Raw genomic sequence first — 25,195 nt, 5'->3', positions numbered from 1 at the left:
GCGCCACTAATGATATTGCAAAATAATAACAAAGACTAGAGAAGCGAATTTATAATTACAATTAACTTTCACTATTTTATTCATCGATCTTTTCCAGTTATTTTTAGTTAACAGACTTGCTGAATTATTTCATAGATATACGTCTTCTCTCGTGATGGTAATTTATTTTTTATCAATGACATGAAAATTCGCCAAAACTGTTGCGCATGCGTGCAGGAAGAGGGTTCACACGGTAAACATTTCCTCTGGATATGAAAAGATTGCAAGCGTTTTTTTTTTTTTTTTTACTGCTACTAATGCGTACAGTCAGCTTTGTGGAATATAGTTATTGATGCATTTTGCTTTGTATAATTGTTGCAATACGCAGTTTTAAAGCTCTGGCGCACATATATACATATTGTATTTGCCAAAACATTGTGCACATTTCAAGAATGACAGGCATTTCCATTGATTGACAATGGCTGCAAGAACACCTCAAACTGGTCGGAGAAGAAAACGACAGCAACCACCAGTGTACAGTGGAATAAGTGGTTCATACGAAGACAAAGACAACGATTATGTTTGGTGCGTTTTTTCTAATGATTTGCATTGGTTTGACATAAGAGAATGGCAGTATCTTATGCATCCCGCTTGGCAATTTGATCGACTATTAATCATGTTTTCAGCAAGCATCGTCTGTTTGTCTTAGCAAACTCTAGTTTCAGTTTCATTGAGCATAATACATTTTGACACGCCAATAACTGGACATATTTTATGGCCAGGGCTTCAGCAATAGAGCACATTAAGCATCATTGTTGATGGAGTTCTAATGCTTGAAGGATAATTCCCCATGTGACATGCAGTTACACATTGTCAACAACCTGACAATAGAAACATGTATATAGTTGTGATTGGCTTCTGCGACAATTTTGATGTAGTGCTGCATGCATTCTGAACAGAAGCAGATTTAGCCACTGCAGCTGGCCTGTTAGCACAGGCCAGTTGATTTGCTTTCACCCAGGGCGTTTGGTTTTTGTGTAGTAAACAGTCAGGTTAGTTTTATATTCAGGTTGAACTATCTGACATGTTGTGTTTCTCTTGCTGAGTACTGTATATGGTACATTGCATTTGTACCAGTACTGAGAAAGTATTTCCGGACATTTAGGATTTTATTTTCTTGCGGAGCACTCCTCCCCGAGCCAACACATTTAAAAGGCCCTTTCCATGGCCTTATATGGATAGTTTTACTGGATTTATGGTAGGTCTGCAGACCCAGAAGCTAACTTATACTTAAATTTACCTCTTTAGGTCCAGATCGTCTGCCCCCTCTATATACAGATACAATATATATGGTGCTTTATTCATTTTGATACCAAAGTTTATTTGCATGACATTTTAAACTGAACAATGGTCAAACACACTGATTGTGAGCTTTGATGAAGGACAGTTACATTGATTTGTAAATATTACCAGGGAAAATGTTCTGTTTATTGTCTTTCCTGCAAGAAAAGACAAGAAAAAAAGTGCTTATTGTGTTACTTTCCCATTGGCAACACACGAACACATCCATCATTTACAAAACATATTTATAATTTTATGCTCCAGCAACTATAAAATTAAGTGATATACATATGCTAAAAAGCTCGACTTCGAAGTTTTGCATTAAGATCAGCTTCCCATTACATTATAAGTACAAGTGCTATTCGAAAGATTCCTTAAAATTTCATCAATACACAGTGAATGTACCAGATATTTATATTTATATGCCTTCTTGATTTAACTGCACTGGTATAAAATATCTGTCAGTAAAAACATATCCATAAAATTGACATACCACAAGTCAGGTCTTTGGTTCTGTAATGTATATTGTGTATGTTGTCAATTACATGAAGCATTGTATGATTACTCATTCTGATAATATGTTTTCTTTCAGTCCAATTTGTTTTGATCTGTTAGAAGAGGCTCATATGACAAAATGTGGGCACACATTCTGGTAAGTTATTTTTAGTTATCTATTCTTTAAATAAAATCCCAAAGAAAATCGAGCCAAAACAGCTCATGATTTTGATCTTGTCTGTATAGTGTACTATGATAGCCAATGCAGATCCTTACCCGAGATGTTTGTGAAAGATCTAAGGTGTGTGGTTGATCCTTACACTGGATGGTATGTGGAAGATTAGAGGTGTATGGATACACTGGGTATATGTGAAAGATCGAAGGTATGTGGTTGATCCTTACACTGGATGGTATATGGCAGATCTGTAAATTTGTGGTTCAATCCTTACCCTGTGCGTTTGTAGATCTGAGGTGTATGGTTTGATCTTTACCCTAGATGATATATGGAAGATCAAAGGTGTGTGGTTAGATCCTATATGGTATATGGCAGATCTGATGTTTATGGTTTGATCTTTACCCTGTGTTTGTAGAAGACCTGAGGTAAATTGTTCAATCATTACCCTATGTGGTATGTGGTAGGTCAGAAGTGTATGTTTTGATCATTACCCTAGATGATATGTGGAAGACTAGAGGTGAGTGGATACCCTAGGTGTATGTGCAAGATCTGAGGTGAGGTTTGATCTTAATACTGGATGGTATATGGCAGATCTTAAGTGTATGTTTTGACTCTTATCGTGGGCAGTTTGTGGAAGATCGGAGCTGTATGATTCAATCCATAGCCAGGGTAGTAACTGGAAGATCTGAGGTGTATGGATTGATCCTTACTCTGGACAGTATGTGGAAGATCTGAGATGTATGAATTGATCCTTACTCTGGACAGTATGTGGAAGATCTGAGATGTATGAATTGATCCTTACTCTGGACAGTATGTGGAAGATCTGAGATGGTACCCCAGTATGCATTTGTTAGAAACTGAGATCACAGATCATCCTGTATCATGTTTATATCCTTGAGTATTTAAACTCATTACCATAATAGTCCTGGATAGTATGGTTGGTAAATATGACAGGCATCAGAGAGGCAGTCCTCAGCTACCCTGCATCAAATTGACATTTGCCTGTTTACTGGACAACAAAACCAACAAAAAACAAAGCTATGGTTTTGATGATATTGCAAACCACTGTGTTTTGTATCTTAAAAGCTTTTTACTGAATACTGTTCCAGAGCTGCAATTGTTTCTTTTGACACCAGAGATGATGGAGTGATATGTTCAGCCTAATGATATATTATCCTCTTATCTATTCATTCTTTTAACAGCCTTATTCAGTTACTCATTCTGCATACAATTATTCCAGAACTTCATGGTTCATCGATCATTGTAACATTAACATTCTTAATTAAAATAATGTAAAGCCCAGATATAGTTTGCTTTATATTCTAGCTGGATGTATGTATATGTAGATGTTGATTATCTAACTCTTTCTACAAGCCTTACATTTCATATGATAAATCTACGATTTATATCAATTGTAACTTGTTGGTATTTTATGCATCAGTAACAATGCTGATTTACAGATTGAGCTACATCCTAGTGTATTTAAATACATAAATAATGAAAGTATTTAAATAACTCCATGATATGCAGATGTTGTGAATGATTGTATCCGTATTCACTATCAATGAATCCATTTTTTTCATGTCTTAGCTACAAGTGTATCAAGCAAAGCCTAGAACAGAGTAATAGATGTCCAAAATGTAACTTTGTCATCGATAGTGTTCAGCAGCTTTTTCCAAATTTCACTGGTAAGTAAATCTATTTTTAGCTCTCTTGGGAGTGACTTTACTTTAACATCAACGTTTTCAAAAAAAATTTACAAATGACTCCCAAATAAACCTAATGACTTGAGAAATTTATGCTGAAACTCTAAAAACTCCAAATATTCAGTAAGTTTCCAAAAGGTACGACTGGATCCCTCAAACTGCACAACCATTATATTACGCTGTCAAGCCTTGGTCCCAATCTGTACATGGCATTTTTCTTGCTGGTTCAACCTTTCCAACCATTTCAGTCTCTTACGCAAAAGTGACCTTAAAAAGTTTTTAGTTTAAAGTGCTATCAGTTATGTGTGAAATGAGACCTTAAATGACTTTTAATGTCATGGAGGTCATGTATGTTAAAAATTTCACATTCTTTACAAGATTTACCGTAAGTATACTTGATTCCAGTAGTTTCCTATATATGTCCTTTTCATATGGCCATGGACTATAGTATGAAAAGATTACCAAGAGCTTTCAACAGTATATAAATCAATTATACTGCCAGAACTAATAGACATGCATTGACCTAATGTAATGATAATTCACAGCTTTACTAGACTTGCGTCATTGCATAGTTGACAAGCGGTGGAGGCCCTACACAGCTCTTGTTTATATATTTGGTGTGATTATGAATTCTACATTGAGAAATAAAATAGTGTTGGGATATATATACCTAATGCAGTGTCATTAAAACTATCTAATTCTACTGTAAATGTCAAACATTTCCCAGACTTCAATTGTCTGTCGCTGTCCATGTCATTAAAATAAAGGTGAAAGGTTTTCTGATGTAATAAATGTGCTGTTGAACGACTGATTATTTTGTTAAAAGAGAATGTTATTAAGATCAGATTCATAAGAAAACAACAATGTTCAGTGGATAACATCATGTTCAGGGACGAACTTTGCGTTAATGTGTATATTAGATATGGAATTTAAAATATCCGGTTACATTCAAAATTACGTTATTGGTATTTACCACACTTCTTGTCTCTATAACCAGCCCTATTGTGACTTGTACACAACATTATTCAATTGAGATATTTCCAATGTCACAGACATGGCTGATGGTTCAGAAGGTAGGTAAAAGTTTCTAATTGAGAGTATGAAATAGGTATGTTTTTGCATGTACATGTTTTTCATTTATTATGATATAATCTGGAAGCTGAGAAGTGGACAAATTTGGTTGGTTTCCTTTGACAAGTCACTGTCCTAATTGGTCTAATGACAAGAAATGGGCCTCCTGTATGTTGTTCATTGAGGTACCCATGAGCTATGAGGTAGCTATCAGCTACTGCAAGGAGACAGAAGGCAAAAAAAAAAAACCTAGCAAACAAACAAGAAACTTGTACAATCAGATTTTGTTCCCCAAAAATCTATAGGTTTTTGTGTAAGTACATGTAGATGTAATTACCATATAGAATTAGTTATTCCCCCCCCCCCCCCCCCCCCCCCCCCCCCCCTCCACGAAACACATTTGCGATGGATATTAGTTTGGGCTCTGTACATCCATTCATCCATGAATCTTTCTGAGAGCTTTTCCGGGTTTTTACTTCATAACTGTTTAACTGAACTTTACAAAACTTTCTTTATATATTAGGTCAGTGCCCTACATGTGCCTTTTTTTTTTTGTTTTAAAGTGATGTTTATTGTATGATGTTTTTTGTTCCATTAATTCTTGTTTGTATGCCTACAGTAAATGAACTGGTGCTGAAACACAGAGGAAGACAGGATGAAAAGAAGATGAAAATTGACCAACAGGTTTGTACTCTGATGTCAATATACACCTGAAAGTACATAAACCAGGTGTATAATTTCTGTATTTTAAATGTTTGGAATATGTCTTTATAGCAGAGTTCACCACAAGGTATTCATGATAAGGTTTTTGCCTTTAAGTAACAATTGAGCTTCTATTGTGGTGAAGCACCGATTATCACATCATTGTAATTATTACACTTCCATGTATGTGAAGTAGTGGAAGCAGCTGTTGAAAATCATTGTTTAATATAGAGATTAATGTCATCAAACTGATTTATTTGGTATATAGAAAAATCTTCCTGCTGCTGAAATGAAGTGAACATACATATTTTGAAGTATTACAACATATGAAAGTCATCAGGACTTTGGTGTTTACCTCTTGTCTCCATTGTGACATCAAAATAGGCGATATACCGTTATTTCATACCCTATTACACAATACATTACATTGATATATTCACTGATTTACACAACAATCACGTCATGAATAGAGTACTATTGTCTTTTTGTTGTAGTTAACTTTATTAATGTACATTGTGTACACATTTATTTAGACATAACAGCCTAATGGTGGTAGGTTTTGTACCCTCAGTAATGTTGCAGCTAAAAAACAATTTTTTTTTCCTACAGAACTCACCAGGAGGTGGCTCTGACCTCTGTGACCTTGTAACGGAAGACAGCCTTGACCTTCCTCATGTCAATCAGCTGCTGTCATTATTACACCACAAAAAACAGCTGTTAGAAGCAGTAAGTACTTGTAATATTTTCATTATCTTCAAGCAGCTTTTGCAGAATGGCTAAACATTAACGTCATCTAGAGGGAATTGATCATTAAGGGTAGCTGAGAGTCAGCAGGGGTTCATTGACCAAAGTGTTTTAGTTCTAAAAATGGATAACAAGGTTTGAATTATTTGGTGTGGGGCATCGTCAGGAAGTGTAGATTTAGATCAGAAAGACGAAGCTTCAAATGCCTAGTTGGTTTTTTTATCTCTGAAAGTAAAATTTAGCTAAACATACCTTCAATGGATTACTTCTATAGACAGCGCATTCACAATCAAGACAGAAAACATTTTAAAGCCTGTTGAAAAGTGTGTACATTTACTTACAGGATGGTACGCTGGCACAAAATCTTATTCTGAAAGAATTTTTACAACAAATTCGTTTAAAGAAACAGGAGGTAAGTGCATCATATAAGTTCTCAACCTTGGAATGATTATATGAAGTTGGGTAATGTCAAGGGTATTTTCTGCATTCTATAACTTTGACTTATTCAATGTACAAAACTTGCACTGCATAGATAGTTGATAAATGAAATGTGCAAAATAACATCATATTCGTAGCAAATTATATTCGGATCCAGGCTGATCTTTTTCATTATCTAAACTGATCCCTTTGCCTACCTAAACCAGCTAAATGTTGATGTCCACTACATGGTTGGTTTGTGGAAGTGCCCACTGTAAATCTTTTGATGTTATTTTAGCTAAGAAAATGGACAGAAGTGAAGAACTTATTTAAATTTTTTGTAGACAATTTTATTATTCTGTATGAATTTGTTTTCAGCAAATAGACCAGTTAACTAGAGAACTTGCAGTTATTGACGAAGATACAAAAAAAGTGGAGGTGAGTGATCTCCCTTGACCAGTGAAAGCAAGTATTGGGACTGGAGGGAGGGGATGAAATACCAGGTTTTATTCCTAAACTTAACTGATGCTGACCTAAATCAACATATGTTTTTTTTTCTCTTGATATGTGAAAGGTTAATGTGAGTTATTTTTGAGGGGCTTCTTTAACATTTAATTTGGATTATGCTATGACTTTAATGCATTTGATAGTGGGGAATTCAATGTTTTTTATAGTGGGGACTAATGTTTTTTATAGTGGGGACTTCAATGTTTTTTATAGTGGGAACTAATGCTTTTTATAGTGTGGACTAATGTTTTTTATAGTGGGGACTTCAATGTTTTTTATAGTGGGAACTAATGCTTTTTATAGTGTGGACTAATGTTTTTTATAGTGGGGACTTCAATGTTTTAGATGTTGGATAATTTGTAGCTTGTTCTGTAATTTTCACTAATAGCAAATATATGTCACTATTGAGAATTTCCAGGATCAGCATTTTGCCAACAGATTAACAAGTAACCTTAATCAAAATGCTCTGCTGAATAGAAAGTTCAATCAATATATATGAAATTTGACTATTGTACTTATTGCACATATTAAGGGTCACTAATTTGATCTGTTTTCACTATAATCTTATCGCAAACCCCTCACACTACTTTCCATCTTGGTATATATAGGTTATACTAAAGCTGAAAAGTCCTGTTCATTTATAACCATTTTGTACACTACACCGGTCATTTGTCATTTGAAGGTGACAATGTAGTCATCAAAATGCAAAATTTTCTAAGTGGATGTGATTAAAAAAAATTCATTAGTGATATCATTGCCAACCTGAAGAAATTATCTGAAACATGTTCTTGAAGTTCTAAACTTGCTACATCCTTACACTTGACAAATTGAACGTTTTCTTACCTCAAAATTTTGTGGACCTAATACTATATACAGTATTTATAATCAGATGAGTGTGATAGTCTGTTATTGTTCAGAGTATGTATTGATTGTTTCAACAGATGATGATCTCAGAACACAGAAGGAAATATCCGTTTACTCCTGTAAGTATTTGTATTACTCTCCATATCATTTTGTCATAAAAGTGAAAAATTCTTGTTTTCTGTCAATTTTGTTGTTAGAAATGTAGTTTGATTAAATTCAGATCAATGCAGTTATAATATAATCCTAACTGTATCAAGGCTGTGTCTACAATTGAAGACTGCTTAACATCTCTGTCTTAGATGGTTGAGATTATTAGAAAGTACATTGGAATTACAGTATGTCCATTGCACCACCTGTAAACAGAAGTTTTTCTGGAGCAATACTGCTTCCACTCTCAACCACATAGATTAAATTTACTCACACTATCAGTTTTAAGTCTGTTTTGCTCTGATACCCATTTACAGATCCATATACGTTTCTGTTCGAATTTGAATATAACGTCTCCGTAGCATTCCAGCAGTATTTCCTTAGCATTTACATCATACTACCATACCATTCTTGCAGTGTTTCAGTATCATTTCAGTAGCATTTCCATAAGTACTTGCATCTACAGGCTCCTACTCAAATATCAGAAACATATTTTAGTAATAAATCTATAAAATGACTTATATTTGATGTAATTGGTCTATTTCCAAAATAGCAATAGCAACAACTATATATATATATATATATATACACCTGTCAGCTGTGTGTCACATCCGTTAAGACATAATGTTCACCTGTTGACATGAAATCTGTAGTAGACCATCTCTTACATGTAAACTCAACTACAAATCAAATTTGTATTGTATCATAAGAATAGCCGAATGTGTGGACTCTAATTATTATATTCTACATGACCGAATAATCTTCTAAAATCAAAACACATTCCAATTCTATTAAAATCAGATTACTTTCCCCTTGATTTAAGGCATTATCCATAACACTTGATACCATTTCTATCTTACTACTGTAACTTTTGCATATCTTTAGTGTAGCATTACCATTGCACTTCCATAGTGTTTGTGTCTAAGATGGAACAGCAAACACGTACGGGTCTGTATAAAGTTTATTCGGAGTGATATGATCAAATTATCCTGATCAGTACATATAATAAAAGTGTACTTTGAATTATTGTCTTGTTATTATAATGGACCAGAAGACAAATAAAGTTTTACGTTTCTTTGTTTATTTTTACAGGACCATCTGGTGCCTAATGGTTTTGATCCCTCCATATCCTCTAACTCTGATATGGGCAGTCAAGAAGGTTTTAACGGCAGCAAAAACGTGAGTAGTTCTCTCTACTCCTCCTTGTCGTACCTATAAGTCAAAGATTTTAATGGTAGCAGAAACTTGAGTAATTCTCTTCACTTGTCCTTATTGTACCTCACTCTGATGTAGAAAGATTTTAATGGCAGCGATAACATGATTGTCTCCATTCTTCATTGTTGTATCTGACTGGTGCTGGTGTAGAAAGTGAAGAAGGTTTTAATAGTAGTAAAAACATGAGTAATTGTCTCCACACATTATCATATCTCTGTCTTATGTAGAGAGTCAAAAGTTTTTATGGCTGGAAAAACATGAGTAATATTCTCCACTCTGTGTTCAGTATCTTACTCTGTTGTAGAAAGTCAATAGAGTTTTATTGGCAGTAAAAACTTCTCTTCACTCGTCATTGTGTCTCACTCTGATGTAGAAAGTCAAGAAGATTTTAATGGCAGTACAAAGTGAGAAATTTTCTCCATTCCTCATTGTTGTATCTCACTCTGTTGTACAAGTTTGGAAAGATTACAACAAACGCTTGTGAATTAAGATGACAAACAAAATTAGTTTTCATTATTTTTTTTTTTAATTTTTGGTCAATGGGACTAGAAGTCCTGCTGTAGTGTATACTGGGAGCTATTGACATGATGTTTATCTGATCAAATGACATGGTATGGTTTTAACATAAAAATGTAACCTCAAACATAATGACAAACTCATTCAAAACTGTTTCACCTACAGGCTGGCAAGTGGTTAAGTACAACGATGGCAGCGAGGAAGAAGAAGGTCAGTCAACACTTTGATGATCTGGAGCAGTGCTACTTCTCTGTGAGACAGAGAGAAATACTTAGTAAGTTTACAACATCAGGGACCCTAAAAAAGTCAACATTTCATATGTAGACTCCCCTTTGTCTCTGGTTGTGCATCTTTAATTTTGGGACTGATTGTTGCAGCAAAGTGGTCGACAGGCAGTCATATTAAATTTTGAATGATGAAGTTTGATATACCTATTTCTTGAAACTGAAAGTACTGAATGGGTCGTTCTACAATTTCAAGGTAGATTTCCTTATATCTTTTGTTGTGCCTGTTCAAATTTTAGGACAGAAGAAAAAAATGCAATATTTGACAAGTGGCTGTATTGGATTTCCGAACTTGGTGTTTGTTATCACTTTTCTTGAAGAAAAAGTTGAAGAATCTTTCTCAAATTTCAATTGCGGATCCCCCTCATTTTCTGGCTTGGTTTGTTCAATTTTCAGATTGATCAGGGGGAAAAATAGATCTTTATCAAATCTTAGATATGAACTCTCAAAGGCCTAAGTTGTGCTTGATGAATTTTCAGACTGACAAAAAAATCAACATGGAGAACAGGCACGCGTATTGGATTTGAAAGTTGATGATTGTTATCCTTATTTCTGGAGAAGTACCAAATGGATCTTTCTTAAATTTCATATGTAAATTCCTCTTATTAATCGTTGTCTGTCCGGTATGATAAGAATAACAAAACAGATGGTAGGTCTCGGTTTATAACAGTTCAAATTGATTATGCTCTCTCTCTCAAGAAGTTCTGGATGAATCAATTTCAAAGAGAGAAAGGATCCAACTGATCAAAAAACCGTAAATGTCCTACAAAGTTGGGCACAATGATCCCCTGGGATCTCTTGTTTATCTTGTTTTTACCTTGTAATCTTGTATTGTGAAAATACTCACCTTTATGATGGTCATTGTTAAACATTCTGTTCCTTTTACTAGCTGGTGGAGAGAATAAAGATGGACTAGGAGAGTTTACAGAAAGTCTTTCAAAGTTCACCAGATTTAGCTCATTCAGACCACTGGCCACTCTCAGCTATGCCAGTGACTTCTATAGTGGCTCCAGTATAGTATCCAGGTACACTTTAATTCATAGCAACACGTCTTACAGTATAGTATCCAGGGACAATTATGTTAATAGCAACAAGTCTTACAGTATGTTATCCTGGTACACTTTAAAATTGATAACAACATGTCTTACAGTTTAGTATCCAGTGACACTTTTATTGATAGTAACATCTTGTACATCAGTGACTGCGAATTGGTTACAACATATTGCAGGAAAATCATGATGATGGCTTGGAAGAAAAATTCTTATATACTTTTTCCTCATGATATATATGGTGTGTTCGCATGTGCATTGTCATAATTAGTAATTGAAGTAAGTGTATTTTCTTCAATTGTGCTTGCTTTTCCAAGGGATGACTTGTCAAAGTCAATAAAACTGGGAATTATTTGTAAAATTCTGTCACTGTAGTGTTTAGTAAATATTCGCGAATCTGAAGCTCTGAAGATTTGTTATCGTTTGGTTTAGGTGTTTTTAAGATGGAATGATAGATATTTGTTTGAGTGAAGAAAACTATAATTTCTATCTATCAGTTATTGCAGCGCTTTAGATACATTCATTTTATGGATTCCTACAGTTATGAATACATCTATTTTTGTTTCAGTATTGAGTTTGACCGAGACTGTGATTATTTTGCTATAGCAGGTGTTACAAAGCGTATTAAGGTAAGAAAAATTAATTTCTCTATACCTATCGAAATGTTACGATAGGTAAAAATATTAGAACCTTGTAAAGTTACGGTTATTGAATAGAGCACATGCTTTGCCTCTATGTGATTCTTATTGAAGGCAACATGAATTACATTTTGTGTTTGCGATACCTTGTTAACTTGTTGAACAATATACCCTCCTGTAGGGCTGTGTTAGAGTAAAGCATTCATAGTTCTTGCAGAAGAGCTATAAAGTTATATTGTAGTTTATTGTAATGGATAGTATTAAATTCCCAGACACTTATTACCTTCAGGAGATAAATCTGTTTATTTACAGGTGTTTGAATACTGCAATGTTATAAAGGATGTGGTGGACATTCACTACCCAGTCAATGAGATGGTGTGCAACTCCAAAATCAGGTAATGTCTCCATATCCCAACTCCAAAATCAGGTAACGTCTACATATCCCAACTCCAAAATCAGGTAACGTCTACATATCCCAACTCCAAAATCAGGTAACGTCTACATATCCCAACTCCAAAATCAGGTAACGTCTACATATCCCAACTCCAAAATCAGGTAAAGTCTATATGTATGAGGGCTGATGGATAAGTTGTGAGTCTTATATTTAAAGGTTTGTCTTTTGGGGACATATTGCATTATTTTTCAACATAATCCCCTTCAGTATCTACACACTTTTGCGAGCAATGAACTCAAAGTACCATCACATAATCTTTAGCTGAAAGTAAGGATATGAGTTTATCACAGAGCATTTTTATAACAAGTGTTTGTATTTCTCCTGAATAGATGTGGGAAGGCTTAGGTAATAACAGATCTGGGCTTAATGTTTGAAAAATTCAGTAGTGGTTAGTGTAATCTCCATTGACAAGAGTTGTTAGGATTGATTTAATCAGACCTACATACATGTATGATGGTGTTGTTCTCATGATACTTTACAGCTGTGTAACTTGGAGCGCGTATCACAAGAACATGCTGGCCAGTTCTGACTATGAGGGCACCATTACCTTGTGGGATGCTTTCTCGGGCCAAAAGTCCAAGATCTTCCAGGTAAGGTGCAATCAAATCACTATGGCTGTAGGGGATTATTGACCTGTACTGTGTACAGTAGTACTTAATTTACTGTGGTGAGATTTTAGCACCTCATCCAAATGTTATAGATTATCACATTAGTAAATTGACATGTCCACATTTGATGTAATAGGGAACAAAATCTCCGTTTATCACAATACTAGAGTAATGTTTCAGGTAACTACTGAAAATATACACATTATAAACACATTTTAATAAGGCTACTTCTAAAATACAGTTTGAAGACGGAAAAAAGGAGTTTTCAAGTGACAAGGAAAGCTAGAAATATATGAAGGATGGTCATTGTATACAGGATATAGGACATTATAGTGAAGTGATTCTTTACTGAATAATTAGCTTTGTAGCAGTGTCATAGACAAAGGTACATAAATGTTTATGACTTACAGATAACAGTATTGTCAGATTTAATATCAATTACATCATCTTTCTGGTGATTAGATGTGGTTATTGATTAAGTATGCAGTCTTCAGATATTTAGACTGTGTAAAGCATTCTATCATAATATCATTGTAGCACCTACCTTGAAATAATCTCTTTCTTATTTTATAGGAACATGAAAAACGTTGCTGGAGTGTTGATTTCAACAGAATGGATCCTAAGCTACTAGCGTCTGGATCAGATGACGCCAAAGGTTAGATGTGATTCAGAATATTAAAAAAATGTTTGCCTTTACTCAAGAGTTCTGATTGGACATAGCATCGATGCTCTCTATGTGCCAGTCCGTCTGTTGAGAACATATCACATAAAGCAGAGGGAGTCAAACTGGATAATATTCTCTTCATTAGTAGAAGACTCCTTTTGATTTTCAGAGTCAAAGGTCAAGGTTACATTTTGGTGATTATATAACAAGGATGACTCCAGGTAACATGTATGTTGCACAAGGATACTCTATAAAGTATGATATTGAAAACTTCAAGGCCAGCAGTAGAACTTTGTTATTGGTGAGTTTGGCTGTGCTGACAAAGCATTACACAGGGAAAACAAATTTAACCAGTATAATTTGTATAAAACTCAGAATTGATACTATGAGAGTATTTATCAGTAATTTCTTCATCATTGTCATATTTATTTTATTAGAGTAATGCTTGATTGAAATGATGTTAAGAAGTTCTATAATTGACACATGGTGTTTTTTTTCTGTTCACAGTGAAGTTGTGGTCCACCAGTGCTGAACACTCTATAGCAAGTTTAGAGGCAAAAGCTAATGTGTGCTGTGTCAAGTTCAACCCTGAGAGTCGCTACCATTTGGCTTTTGGTTCTGCAGGTATGACCTTTTTAGTAATTGTAGTAAACCCAATTGATGTATTTTAAGTTCACATATCTTCCTGTCATATTTAGGTCTTATATTTTGTTCATCTGCAAAACCTCAACCTTCAAAACAAAGATATGTAACAACAGATATCGTGTGGTAAAAATCAGTGTTATTTTCTTTAGATAGAGATGTAGTTTTGTAAAGGTAGGATATGGTTAATGAATAGAGGGACAAGGTGGTTGAGTGGTTAAGGCTTCTGACCATCTTCATCACAAGCTCTCCACTTTGTGTGGTGGGTATGGAGGCCTGTATGGGGCAGTCGCAATGTACTGGTCGCAGGTCATTAAGTTTTCTCTGGGAACTCCAGCTTTCCTAAATCACCCAAACCTGGCATGTCCTTATATGACCCTGGCTGTTAACAGGACATAAAGCAGTAATAAATTTAACTAAATTTGTGAAGATATTATTAAACACCTTTACATCCAGAAAGTATAGTGAGTTGATTAAAATAAAAACGGTGTGATATTGATAAGAAAGTGAACATTACTGGGGCTGTTCTTATGTACACTAACTTCATCTATGTGTAAAACCTAGGTTATGTCAATCAACGGCTTGTCATGGTCTCCTGTGAAACATAACCTTCAAATTCTCTTTGTGTACAATATATATGCGAGGAATGTTTTTCTCTTTCCAGATCATTGTGTACACTACTACGACCTTCGGAACACTAAACAAGCTGTGATGATCTTCAAAGGTCACAGAAAGGCTGTGTCCTATACAAAATTTTTAAACACCAAAGAAATAGTATCAGCGTAAGTGTGACCACATTTACTTTTATAGATTGTCAAACCCAGCTACCAGTGAATATTTTGTATAGATATGATATAATTAGCACAGTTAGAAGCAGCTTGTTTTTTAGATGTAAAGCTTATTTCTTCAGCATTTACATTGGAAGTCCTCACAGGTTCGTCTCCCAAACAATAAGTTGTCTTCACATACGATATGTTGATCTTGATATTGTCAACTCATCGTAACATAGATAGAGAACTTCTATAAAAGATGTATTTTTATATAGAGTTGTTCTGTTTTATCCTATTTTCAGATCCACAGACAGTCAACTAAAACTATGGAATATCAAGAAGCCTACTAATTTACAGACCTTTAAGGGGCACATTAATGAGAAAAACTTTGTGGGCTTGGCTACTGATGGAGATTATGTTGCTTGTGGTAGGTTTACTTTGATTGGACATCTTTTCAAAAGTTCATATTCAGTCCTGGCTAAGTATTGATTGCATGATGGTACAAATTGGACTATCCAGGAAATTCAAGTAATCTGCCATATTACTATGTTCACAAAATGACATGCAGAACTTGTCCTGTCCGTTCACCCATCCATATCTCTCTCTGTTCATCTGATCATCTGTCTAACCATCTAAATAGAAGCTTTGGAGAAAAAATAAAGAGAAAATGTCTATAGGACATGAAGACAGAAATGAAGTTAATAGAGTGATGAAAGGGATTTTGGGATAGCACAGGATAGGACAATGTAACACTATATGTCACTAGAATCAAAACATTAAGTACAGAGCAGATTTAATGTAGTTTTGTATTTTCTTCTTTTAGGAAGCGAGAATAATTCCCTCTATGTGTATTATAAAGGCCTGTCTAAACAGCTGCTCACATTTAAGTTTGACACAGTCCGCAGTGCTTTGGTAAGTTTGACACAGTCTGCAGTACTTAGGTAATTCACACCCTCTGAAGTAACAGCTTTACCAACTACAACACTACCAAATTTGTCTGTGGATTCAAACAATAAGTAAAATGAATCAAAGTTAATTTATAATCTGTTCTATGATTGAAGGTTATAAAACATTAATTGTCACTTGATTAGGGCACTTGTTAACCTACATATTAGTTTGTTATCACTCATTAGTGTTCATTTGTATCTTTTGCAGGAGAAGGATAAGAAAGAAGAGGAGATCAATGAGTTTGTTAGTGCTGTTGCCTGGCGACCAGTAAGTTATCCTTTTTTATCACCTTTATATAACGTGAGAATGTGCACAGTGTTCCCTCTAAAACATGACCATCCATTGTCTGGACTGCTATTTGATTTCTATTGTCATCTTTCTAATTGTAAAAGAAATGAGTTATTTCCCTTGTTTATATCAAACTTTGGTGATATCACACCTAACATGTTTTTGTCTAGGTATCCCATAGCTGATATATACTTTTCTATTTTCAGGGCTCCAATGTGATAGTAGCAGCCAACAGTCAGGGAACAGTTAAAGTAAGTCACAAGATAAACCAGGTTTACAGGTTTAGAGACTTGACTTATAAAAAATTATCCTAACTTCAAGCAATACTCAGTACACATTAAAGAAGTATTTGCAAGGTTAAGCCTCTTTTTTTATGAAAATTCAACTATTTTCTATAAATATAGAAACAGTTATATACCTTAGACATATTTTCCAGTTTAAAAAATTACCAATGATGAAATAAGTATTGTTAGAATCAAGGTTAAGTAATCTGTAAAGAAGATTTATGCTCTTAAACTTAGTCAATGATGCAATTAAGTGAAACCGATATTTGGAAATAGTTATTAATCTGAAAAATACTGCTCATTTGTGTAAAAGTGATTTTGACTTTTTTTTGTTTCTCTTATTAGCACCCTAGATAGAGGAATTTTTTCGTATCATGAAATTAAAAATTCATAGTTGTATAATTATGTATACCTCTCCTAAGTTCAAAGGCAATTATTGTCTTTTCAAGCAAAATGTATTTTTAGGTCATCTGACCTGAAGGGTTAATATGACCTAATTCTATTTTGCGCTGTCTGTTGTCGCCAGACTTTCTTAAATTTTCCTATAAATCACTTCTTCTGCTTAAAACCCTTATTAACATTATTTATATGTTGATATAATAGTATTCAATTGATCTTTTATTTTTCAGGTGCTAGAATTAGTGTGACAAATGCTGTCATAGTTTATGTGGGACAATCAACAATTCAAGATAGTGTTAACTGGATCTAGTGTCCCAACAGAAGCAAGGGTATGATTGGACGTAACTAAATATTGTATGCTGAAAGGACAGTATTAGTGACAACTAAATATTGTATGTCGGAAGGGTAGGCTTGGTGGCAAATAGATCTTGTATGCTGAAAGGAAAGGATAAGTGACAGCTAAATGTTGTATGCTGAAAGGAGGGGATTAGTGACAACTTAATGTTGTATGCTGGAAGGAGAGGACTGATGACAACTAGATGTTGTATGCTGGAAGAACAGGATTAGTGACAACTAGATGTTGGAAGGACAAAATTAATGACAACTAGATGTTGGAAGGACAGGATTAATGACAACTAGATGTATGCTTAAGGGAGAGGATTGCTGACAACTAAATGTTGTTTGCTGGAAGGAGAGGACTGATGACAACTAAATGTTGTATCCTGGAAGGAGAGGACTGATGACAACTTAATGTTGTTTGCTGGAAGGAGAGGATTGCTGACAGCTAAATGTTGTTTGCTGGAAGGAGAGGATTGCTGACAGCTAAATGTTGTTTGCTGGAAGGAGAGGACTGGTGACAACGAAATGTTGTATTCTGGAAGGATAGGATTAGTGACAACTAGTTGTGAACACTGTATTCAGCTGTAACAGTAACAAGATTGATTGGAACTAGTTGTAGTTTCTGGAAGGGCAGGATTCAAGACATCTAGATGTGTACTGGTATACTGAGGGCAGTTGTAGGATTGACATGTTTGATGACAGCCAGATGTTGTACGTGGAAAGCATAGGAATGACACCAAGATGTTGTATATTGAAGTTAGTTTTTAAAAGAAATAGGACTAAAACAAACTAGATGTTGTACATTGGAATCATTTCTACCAAGGCAAACCTAATAATATCTAGACTGATTTATTCAGTAAGTGAAAAAACAGGATTAACAAAGAATTGTCAATCCTGAAAGGACAGCATCATTGACAACCAAATGTTGGATACTTACGTCTGTGATAACAAGGAGAACTGGAGGAGTAAACAATTTATCTGTGGGTAGACAAATCACGTAATTAATATTCAGTCTGACAGCGGGTAGACAACCAGAAAAAGTCTGTGCTTTATAAAGACATTTAATGGTACTTTTTTATTGTTATAATATTGCCAAATTTAAGTGTTGACATGACAAGTTAAAATTCACCTGAAAGTAGTACTGTACTACACAGAATGTAAGGTGTGTGATATAGTATGTTGTGTTTGTGAGATGAATACATTTATTAATCATTTATGCAGAAGTGATACGTTATATACTTTAAGGTGAAAGTGGTTTTGGGGAGGGACGTGTTACTGGTTTATTTTATGAAATAACCCTATATATATTGTATATTAGTTAAGAGTTTATAAAGCATACAAATTGATGAAAACCTGTTGACGAGAAGAGCATAGTAAGTGTCTGTGGTATTGAGAGTTTAGCTACGTGACACTCTTTATAAGTTTTTAAGGTTAACAAATTAAAACCTTTCATATGTGAGTAGTTTCTTTTTTCTCAATAGAAATTTTTAATTTTTACATCAATTCATATTTCAGAACCACTTGTGACCAGACATTGAAAAAGATGTGTTTTATACAGAGGTGACTTTTGATATGGTTTGATGTATCATATGGTCACAATATTTTACTGTAGACCAACATTCTTTCACATGCATCCAACGTTCTTTCACATGCATTTCATTTTCATGACTTTTCAGTTGAGAAGCAAAATTACAAAACTTAATGATAGTGAATTAACATGGAAAATAAAATTAATATTTTCATGGTTCAATCTTGTTGATTAATGATAAAAAAATTTTTTTAACTTAATGTACAATTTATTCTGAATCCTCCTGTTCTGAATAATATGTAGCTAAAATTCTTAGCACATTTGGTAAATCTGTTATTTCATGGTCAAGAATTAATTTAGTAAAGATTTTAATTCATTGCCTGGGTCACCTGTATATGAAGCCGTACACACTTTAAGGTGACTGTGATCAACCTTCTCATTGGTAATGAAACAAGCTTGTGACACCGAATTAATTTTAAAGCTAATGAGACTGGTTGATTTATAGGGGTATTGTACCAAATTTTTTTATTCCTGAAGTGTCAAAAAGTTGCTCCAGTCTATGAAAAGTCATTAAGTGATCCATGTCCTTCACCTATCCGTGGGCAAGCTTAAATGTCATGGCAAAATTAACAACCATACATGGGGCTCCAAACAGGGTTTGCGCCCTTCAAATTTACAATTATCATAGTGGTTCAGAATTCATGAATGTAAATCATAGCAATCTGGTATTGCTGAAATCGCAAGGGTTGCCACAAAAGAATGTTGGTTTACAGTTGAATACTTGCTGATATTTATGTAAGAAATTTACACAACCATTTTGTAATATCAAAACGTTTATTTAGATAGGAGGTCACAACAGATGTATGTTTAAATGTTGCATTTTCTAAAGCTCTCTCCAAGAAATCTGTCTGTTTATTGACATATAACTGATCTATGTTGTAATGAGGAAAACAGTTAACATTTTAACACTCTTCACCATATGAAAACCTCATTTTAATTGAATAAGACTATATAGGGCATGATTAACACAAAAGTAGACAGTTCTTTAAACTCTTAATTCAGTTGTTTGTGCCAATGTCAATCAGTATTCACTGTCCCTGCAGTGATATTTGTTAATAACATTGGCAAACATACAACAATTCTGATTTCAAAGGCTGATGAGTGTATGGAATGAAGCTGGAGAGTTGTGTATCTGTGATCCCAGCATCTACTGGAATGTTGTACTATTAGACCACCCGTGTTCTGATCTCCAAGTGATGTAGGAGACCGTGATAATGTCTCTCGAGGTAGTTTGATATACCAACTGTGTTACTGTTCCTAATTGAGTTTATATTTTGTTATACCTGATGTAGTTAGTACAGAAAATTATTGTACATTGTTACAAGCCAGTGATTTCTTGTTTCAGTATATCATATTATGTGTTTATAAAGAGTCTAAAAAGGTCAGTGGAGGCAGTAGTAGCTAGAAAACTACACAGGTTTTGGAATGGTATTTACACCAACTCATGTTTATTGAAATGAAATGAAGTTGCATTTATGTTTCTACTTATGAATTGTTCATCAAGTTTGTAAAATGCGTCGTGTATTTGTATGTAAAAGTGCTAGGTGTTAGAAGGTACCAGTGAACATGTGTTGGAGAGTGCTTATGCTATGTGTGTTAAATCGTTAATGTTAGAAAGTGACAGTGTATTGTGTTGGAGGACACTAGTATTATATGTTGGAGAATACTTGTCATGTGTTTTGGGGGACACTAATGTCATGAGATAGAGGGTACTAGTGTTATGTGTTGGAGAATACTAGTGTCATGTGATGTAGGTACCTGTGTCATGTGTTGTGAAGATACCAGTGTCATGTGATGGAGGGTACCAGTGTCATGTGTTGGAGGACACTAGTATTATGTGTTGAAGAATACTGGTATCATGTGATGGAGGGTACCTGTGTCATGTGTTGGGAAGGTACCAGTGTCAGGTGACGGAGGGTGCCATTGTCATGTGTTGGGATGGTACCTGTGTCATGTGATGGAGGGTACCAGTGTCATGTGATGGAGGGTACCAGTGTCATGTGTTGGAAGGGTACTAGTGTCATGTGATGAAGGGTACCATTGTCATGTGATGGAGGATACCAGCATCATGTAATGGAGGATACCAGTGTCATATGTTGGGAAGGTACCAGTGTCATGTGTTGGGAAGGTACCAGTGTCATGTGATGGAGGGTACCAGTATCATGTGATGAAGGGTACCATTGTCATGTGATGGAGGGTACCAGTGTCATGTGATGGAGGATACCAGCGTCATGTAATGGAGGATACCAGTGTTGTGTGTTGAGAATGGTACCAGTGTCATGCGTAAGAGTGTAACATTGTCTGGTGTTAGTGTGTACCAGTGTCTGGTGTTAGTGTGGACCAGTGTCTGGTGTTGGAGTGTACCAGTGTCTGGTGTTAGAGTGTACCAGCGTCTGGTGTTAGTGTGTACCAGTGTCTGGTGTTAGAGTGTACCAGTGTCTGGTGTTGGAGTGTACCAGTGTCTGGTGTTAGAGTGTACCAGTGTCTGGTGTTAGTGTGTACCAGTGTCTGGTGTTAGAGTGTACCAGTGTCTGGTGTTAGAGTGTACCAGTGTCTGGTGTTGGAGTGTACCAGTGTCTGGTGTTAGAGTGTACCAGCGTCTGGTGTTAGTGTGTACCAGTGTCTGGTGTTAGAGTGTACCAGCGTCTGGTGTTAGTGTATTGGTTATGAGATGTGATATTCGCCTGTGTGTTTTGGTGTGTTTAAGTGAGGATGGATCATTATTACAACATAGTTAGTCTTATTTGTGTGATATATTCCTATATTTTTATTTAGGAGTCCTTACAGAGATACCTATTCTGGCAGATTTTTCTTGAGTGAAAATCAGATTTTTCTGTATTTAAGCTAGACTATACAGTTTAACTGTGGGAACTTTTTTCCTTAACAACACCAAATTTCTATGAAACCTGGTGTTTATATGTGAACATATTTGTAAGTTATCCTTTCTCTATTTCAACTTCTGTGATATTGTTTGTTTTCATGGTCAAGTAATAAAAGAACAAGTCAATATCAGAGAAATATATTAATTACCAAATAATACATATTTCACAATGTATAACACTTACCATGTTGGGTGCCAGATGTTGGGTACCAGATGTTGTAAACCCTGATACCTGATGTTGGGTACCAGATGTTGTAAACCCTGATACCTGATGCTGGGTACCTGATGTTGGGTACCCTGATACCTGATGTTGGGTACCTGATGTTGTAAACCCTGATACCTGATGTTGGGTACCAGATGTTGTAAACCCTGATACCTGATGCTGGGTACCTGTTATTGTGTACCCTGATACCAGATGTTGGGTACCTGATGTTGTAAACCCTGATACCTGATGTTGGTTACCTGATGTTGTGTACTCTGATACCAGATGTTGGGTAACAGATGTTGTGTACCCTGATACCTGATGTTGGGTACCTGATGTTGTGTACCCTGATACCTGATGTTGGGTACCCTGATACCTGATGCTGGGTACCTGATGTTGGGTACCCTGATACCTGATGTTGGGTACCTGATGTTGTGTACCCTGATACCTGATGTTGTGTACCCTGATACCTGATGTTGGGTACCTGATGTTGTAAACCCTGATACCTGATGTTGGGTACCTGATGTTGTAAACCCTGATACCTGATGTTGGGTACCTGATGTTGTGTACCCTGATACCTGATGTTGGGTACCCTGATACCTGATGCTGGGTACCTGATGTTGGGTACCCTGATACCTGATGTTGGGTACCTGATGTTGTGTACTCTGATACCAGATGTTGGGTACCAGATGTTGTGTACCCTGATACCTGATGTTGGGTACCTGATGTTGTGTACCCTGATACCTGATGTTGGGTACCTGATGTTGTGTACCCTGATACCTGATGTTGGGTACCTGATGTTGTGTACCCTGATACCTGATGTTGGGTACCTGATGTTGTAAACCCTGATACCTGATGTTGGGTACCTGATGTTGTAAACCCTGATACCTGATGTTGGGTACCTGATGTTGTGTACCCTGATACCTGATGTTTGGTACCCTGATACCTGATGCTGGGTACCTGATGTTGGTACCCTGATACCTGATGTTGGGTACCTGATGTTGTGTACCCTAATACCTGATGTTGGGTACCTGTTATTGTGTACCCTGATACCAGATGTTGGGTACCTGTTATTGTGTACCCTGATACCTGATGTTGGGTACCTGTTATTGTGTACCCTGATACCTGATGTTGGGTACCTGTTATTGTGTACCCTGATACCAGATGTTGGGTACCTGTTATTGTGTACCCTGATACCTGATGTTGGGTACCTGATGTTGTGTACCCTGACACCAGATGTTGGGTACCTGTTATTGTGTACCCTGATACCAGATGTTGGGTACCTGATACCTGATGTTGGGTGCCTAAAGCGTGGTACAAGATGTTTGGTATATTAAGAAGGGGTACCAGATGTTGGTACCTGATACCTGATGTTGGGTGCTTAAAATGTGGTACCAGATGGTGGGTACATTAAGAAGGGTACCGGATGTTGGGTACATTAAGAAGGGGTACCAGATGTTGGGTACATTAAGAAGGGTACCAGATGTTAGGTACATTTAGTAGGGTACCAGATGTTGGGTACCTTATGTAGGGTCCTAGATGTTGGGTACCTTATGTAGGGTCCTAGATGTTAGGTGTCAGTGAACTGTCTTCCATATTGTTATTTGTTATGTAAGTTTTGCCAGTACTGCCTCCTGATGAATTTGTTCACCTGAAATAGTGCTTTTCTATTGTGACTGAAAAACAAATCTTAGAATAAGGTTAACAGCAAGAAGGCCACTGTAGGGTACAGACGAGGTCAGTTATCAATATTCATTGGAATCAGTCACTTTATACATCTTCTGTTAAAGGTTGGACACTGTTGTCTATGTATCAATCGGGTTGTGATACCACGACATTTACTCAGAGACTTTTCTGATGTTGGGAATCGGGTGGTGGGAACACTCAACTCTTATAATCGACAATATTAAAGTTTGAATTCTTTAATTTTTAAAAATAGTATACTTTATGTACAGGTATGACACTTGTCTTGTAATTTTGATTTGAACCAGAAAGTTTACAAAATGATGTTTATGTGATTATCACGGGATGGTGGGCATTACTTAATGGTCCTCACAGACATCCAGTGCTGAATAGTCACTCCAATATTACAGCTTTCAAGCACTGAATACAATGGAATCTTTTTATAAAGAAGGCAGTTAATGTCTTCAGTAAACGATTTTGAGGAAAAGAAATATGTAATAAAGAAAAAGAAATAAAGATAATGTCTTATTGTCTTTTAAAGTCATGGATAGACCTTGACTTCAAAATGGTATAATAATTGATAATTCACCTTCATTATAATGCAGTGACATCAGCTATGTAAGCCTTAGACTCGACAAAGTTTTATCAGTCTCTCGCACTGATTTGACATCATAACCTGTCTCTTATACCCAATAACCATCACATAAGTCTCTGTCACATCCAATCACCACCACAACAAATCTCTGTCACACCCAGTCACCAGCACAACCAGCCTATCACAACCAGTCATGTCACACCCAATCACCACCATAACCACTCTTGTCACACCCAATCACCACCACAGTCAGTCTATCACAACCAGTCTGTCACACCCAATCACCACCACAACCAGTCTTGTCACATCCAATCACTACCACAAAAAGCCTGTCACACCAAATCACCACCACAATCAGTCTTATCACACCGAACGCCACCAAAACCAATCTCTGTCATACCCAGTCACACCCACAACCAATCTCTGTCACACCTAATTACCACCACAAACAGTATCTGTCTTACCCATCCTCCATCACAACCAATCTCTGTTACACCTAATCTCTATCACCATCACACATACTCTTTGACACGCTCAGTCACTAGTCACTATCACAGTCAGTCTGTCACACTCGCACTTAAATCTTCGTTATCTTTTGTCCGTCATCCATCACGCTCAGTATCAGCACAAAATCGCATTCAGTCTTAACCATCACTTTCACTCTCAATCTCGGTCACATCCGGGATCATCAAGGATGGTTAATATAATGGGCCAATATTTCACGCCATCTTCATCACACCACATCCAGCAAAGCTACCTTTGATCTGACCAAGCAGAACCCCTTCCCCAAGGTTGCTCAAAAGTGAGCACCGGAGGGTGCAAGTTGAAGCGCTTCTAAACGAGGTAAGAAAACTTTACCGTACTCTTCTAAAATAATTTTTGTTTCACTTTTCTTATAGCGCACGGACACCGACGATGTTTTGAGATCTTTCTACGGCCCTAACTGTGTCTTAATACCACATGCTTATTTCAAACACATTGTTTCATCAGTCAGAGCAAA

General features: G+C 35.9%; 1 protein-coding gene across 1 annotated transcript; it reads left to right on the top strand.

The window, feature by feature from the left end:
* Positions 1–381: 381 nt before the first annotated feature.
* LOC132546038 (E3 ubiquitin-protein ligase COP1-like) lies at positions 382–22,101 on the top strand. Its single transcript, XM_060209734.1, has 22 exons — positions 382–564; positions 1,913–1,972; positions 3,581–3,678; positions 5,387–5,451; positions 6,079–6,195; positions 6,557–6,625; positions 7,009–7,068; positions 8,079–8,120; positions 9,241–9,327; positions 10,045–10,153; positions 11,053–11,188; positions 11,781–11,841; positions 12,163–12,245; positions 12,786–12,894; positions 13,486–13,567; positions 14,084–14,200; positions 14,883–15,000; positions 15,291–15,415; positions 15,812–15,900; positions 16,144–16,203; positions 16,431–16,475; positions 17,138–22,101. Exons 1-22 carry the CDS (start codon positions 458–460, stop codon positions 17,153–17,155), a joined length of 1,857 nt encoding a protein of 618 aa, XP_060065717.1. The 5' UTR covers positions 382–457; the 3' UTR covers positions 17,156–22,101.
* Positions 22,102–25,195: the final 3,094 nt, after the last annotated feature.

The sequence above is a fragment of the Ylistrum balloti genome, unplaced genomic scaffold (genome assembly GCF_031769215.1).
Source record: "Ylistrum balloti isolate Yb309-2 unplaced genomic scaffold, AGI_CSIRO_Ybal_v1 Utg369874, whole genome shotgun sequence".
NCBI classification, from domain to species: domain Eukaryota; kingdom Metazoa; phylum Mollusca; class Bivalvia; order Pectinida; family Pectinidae; genus Ylistrum; species Ylistrum balloti.
Note: the sequence above shows the minus strand (reverse complement) of the source record. Positions and strands in the feature narration are given on the sequence as shown.

Bases quoted from the DNA above. Each gene is read 5' to 3' on its own strand.
- LOC132546038 (XM_060209734.1), top strand. From the start codon at position 458: ATGGCTGCAAGAACACCTCAAACTGGTCGGAGAAGAAAACGACAGCAA. The intron at 565-1,912 runs GTGCGTTTTTTC...GTTTTCTTTCAG, and splicing joins AAAGACAACGATTATGTTTG to TCCAATTTGTTTTGATCTGT. The intron at 15,416-15,811 runs GTAGGTTTACTT...TTCTTCTTTTAG, and splicing joins TGGAGATTATGTTGCTTGTG to GAAGCGAGAATAATTCCCTC.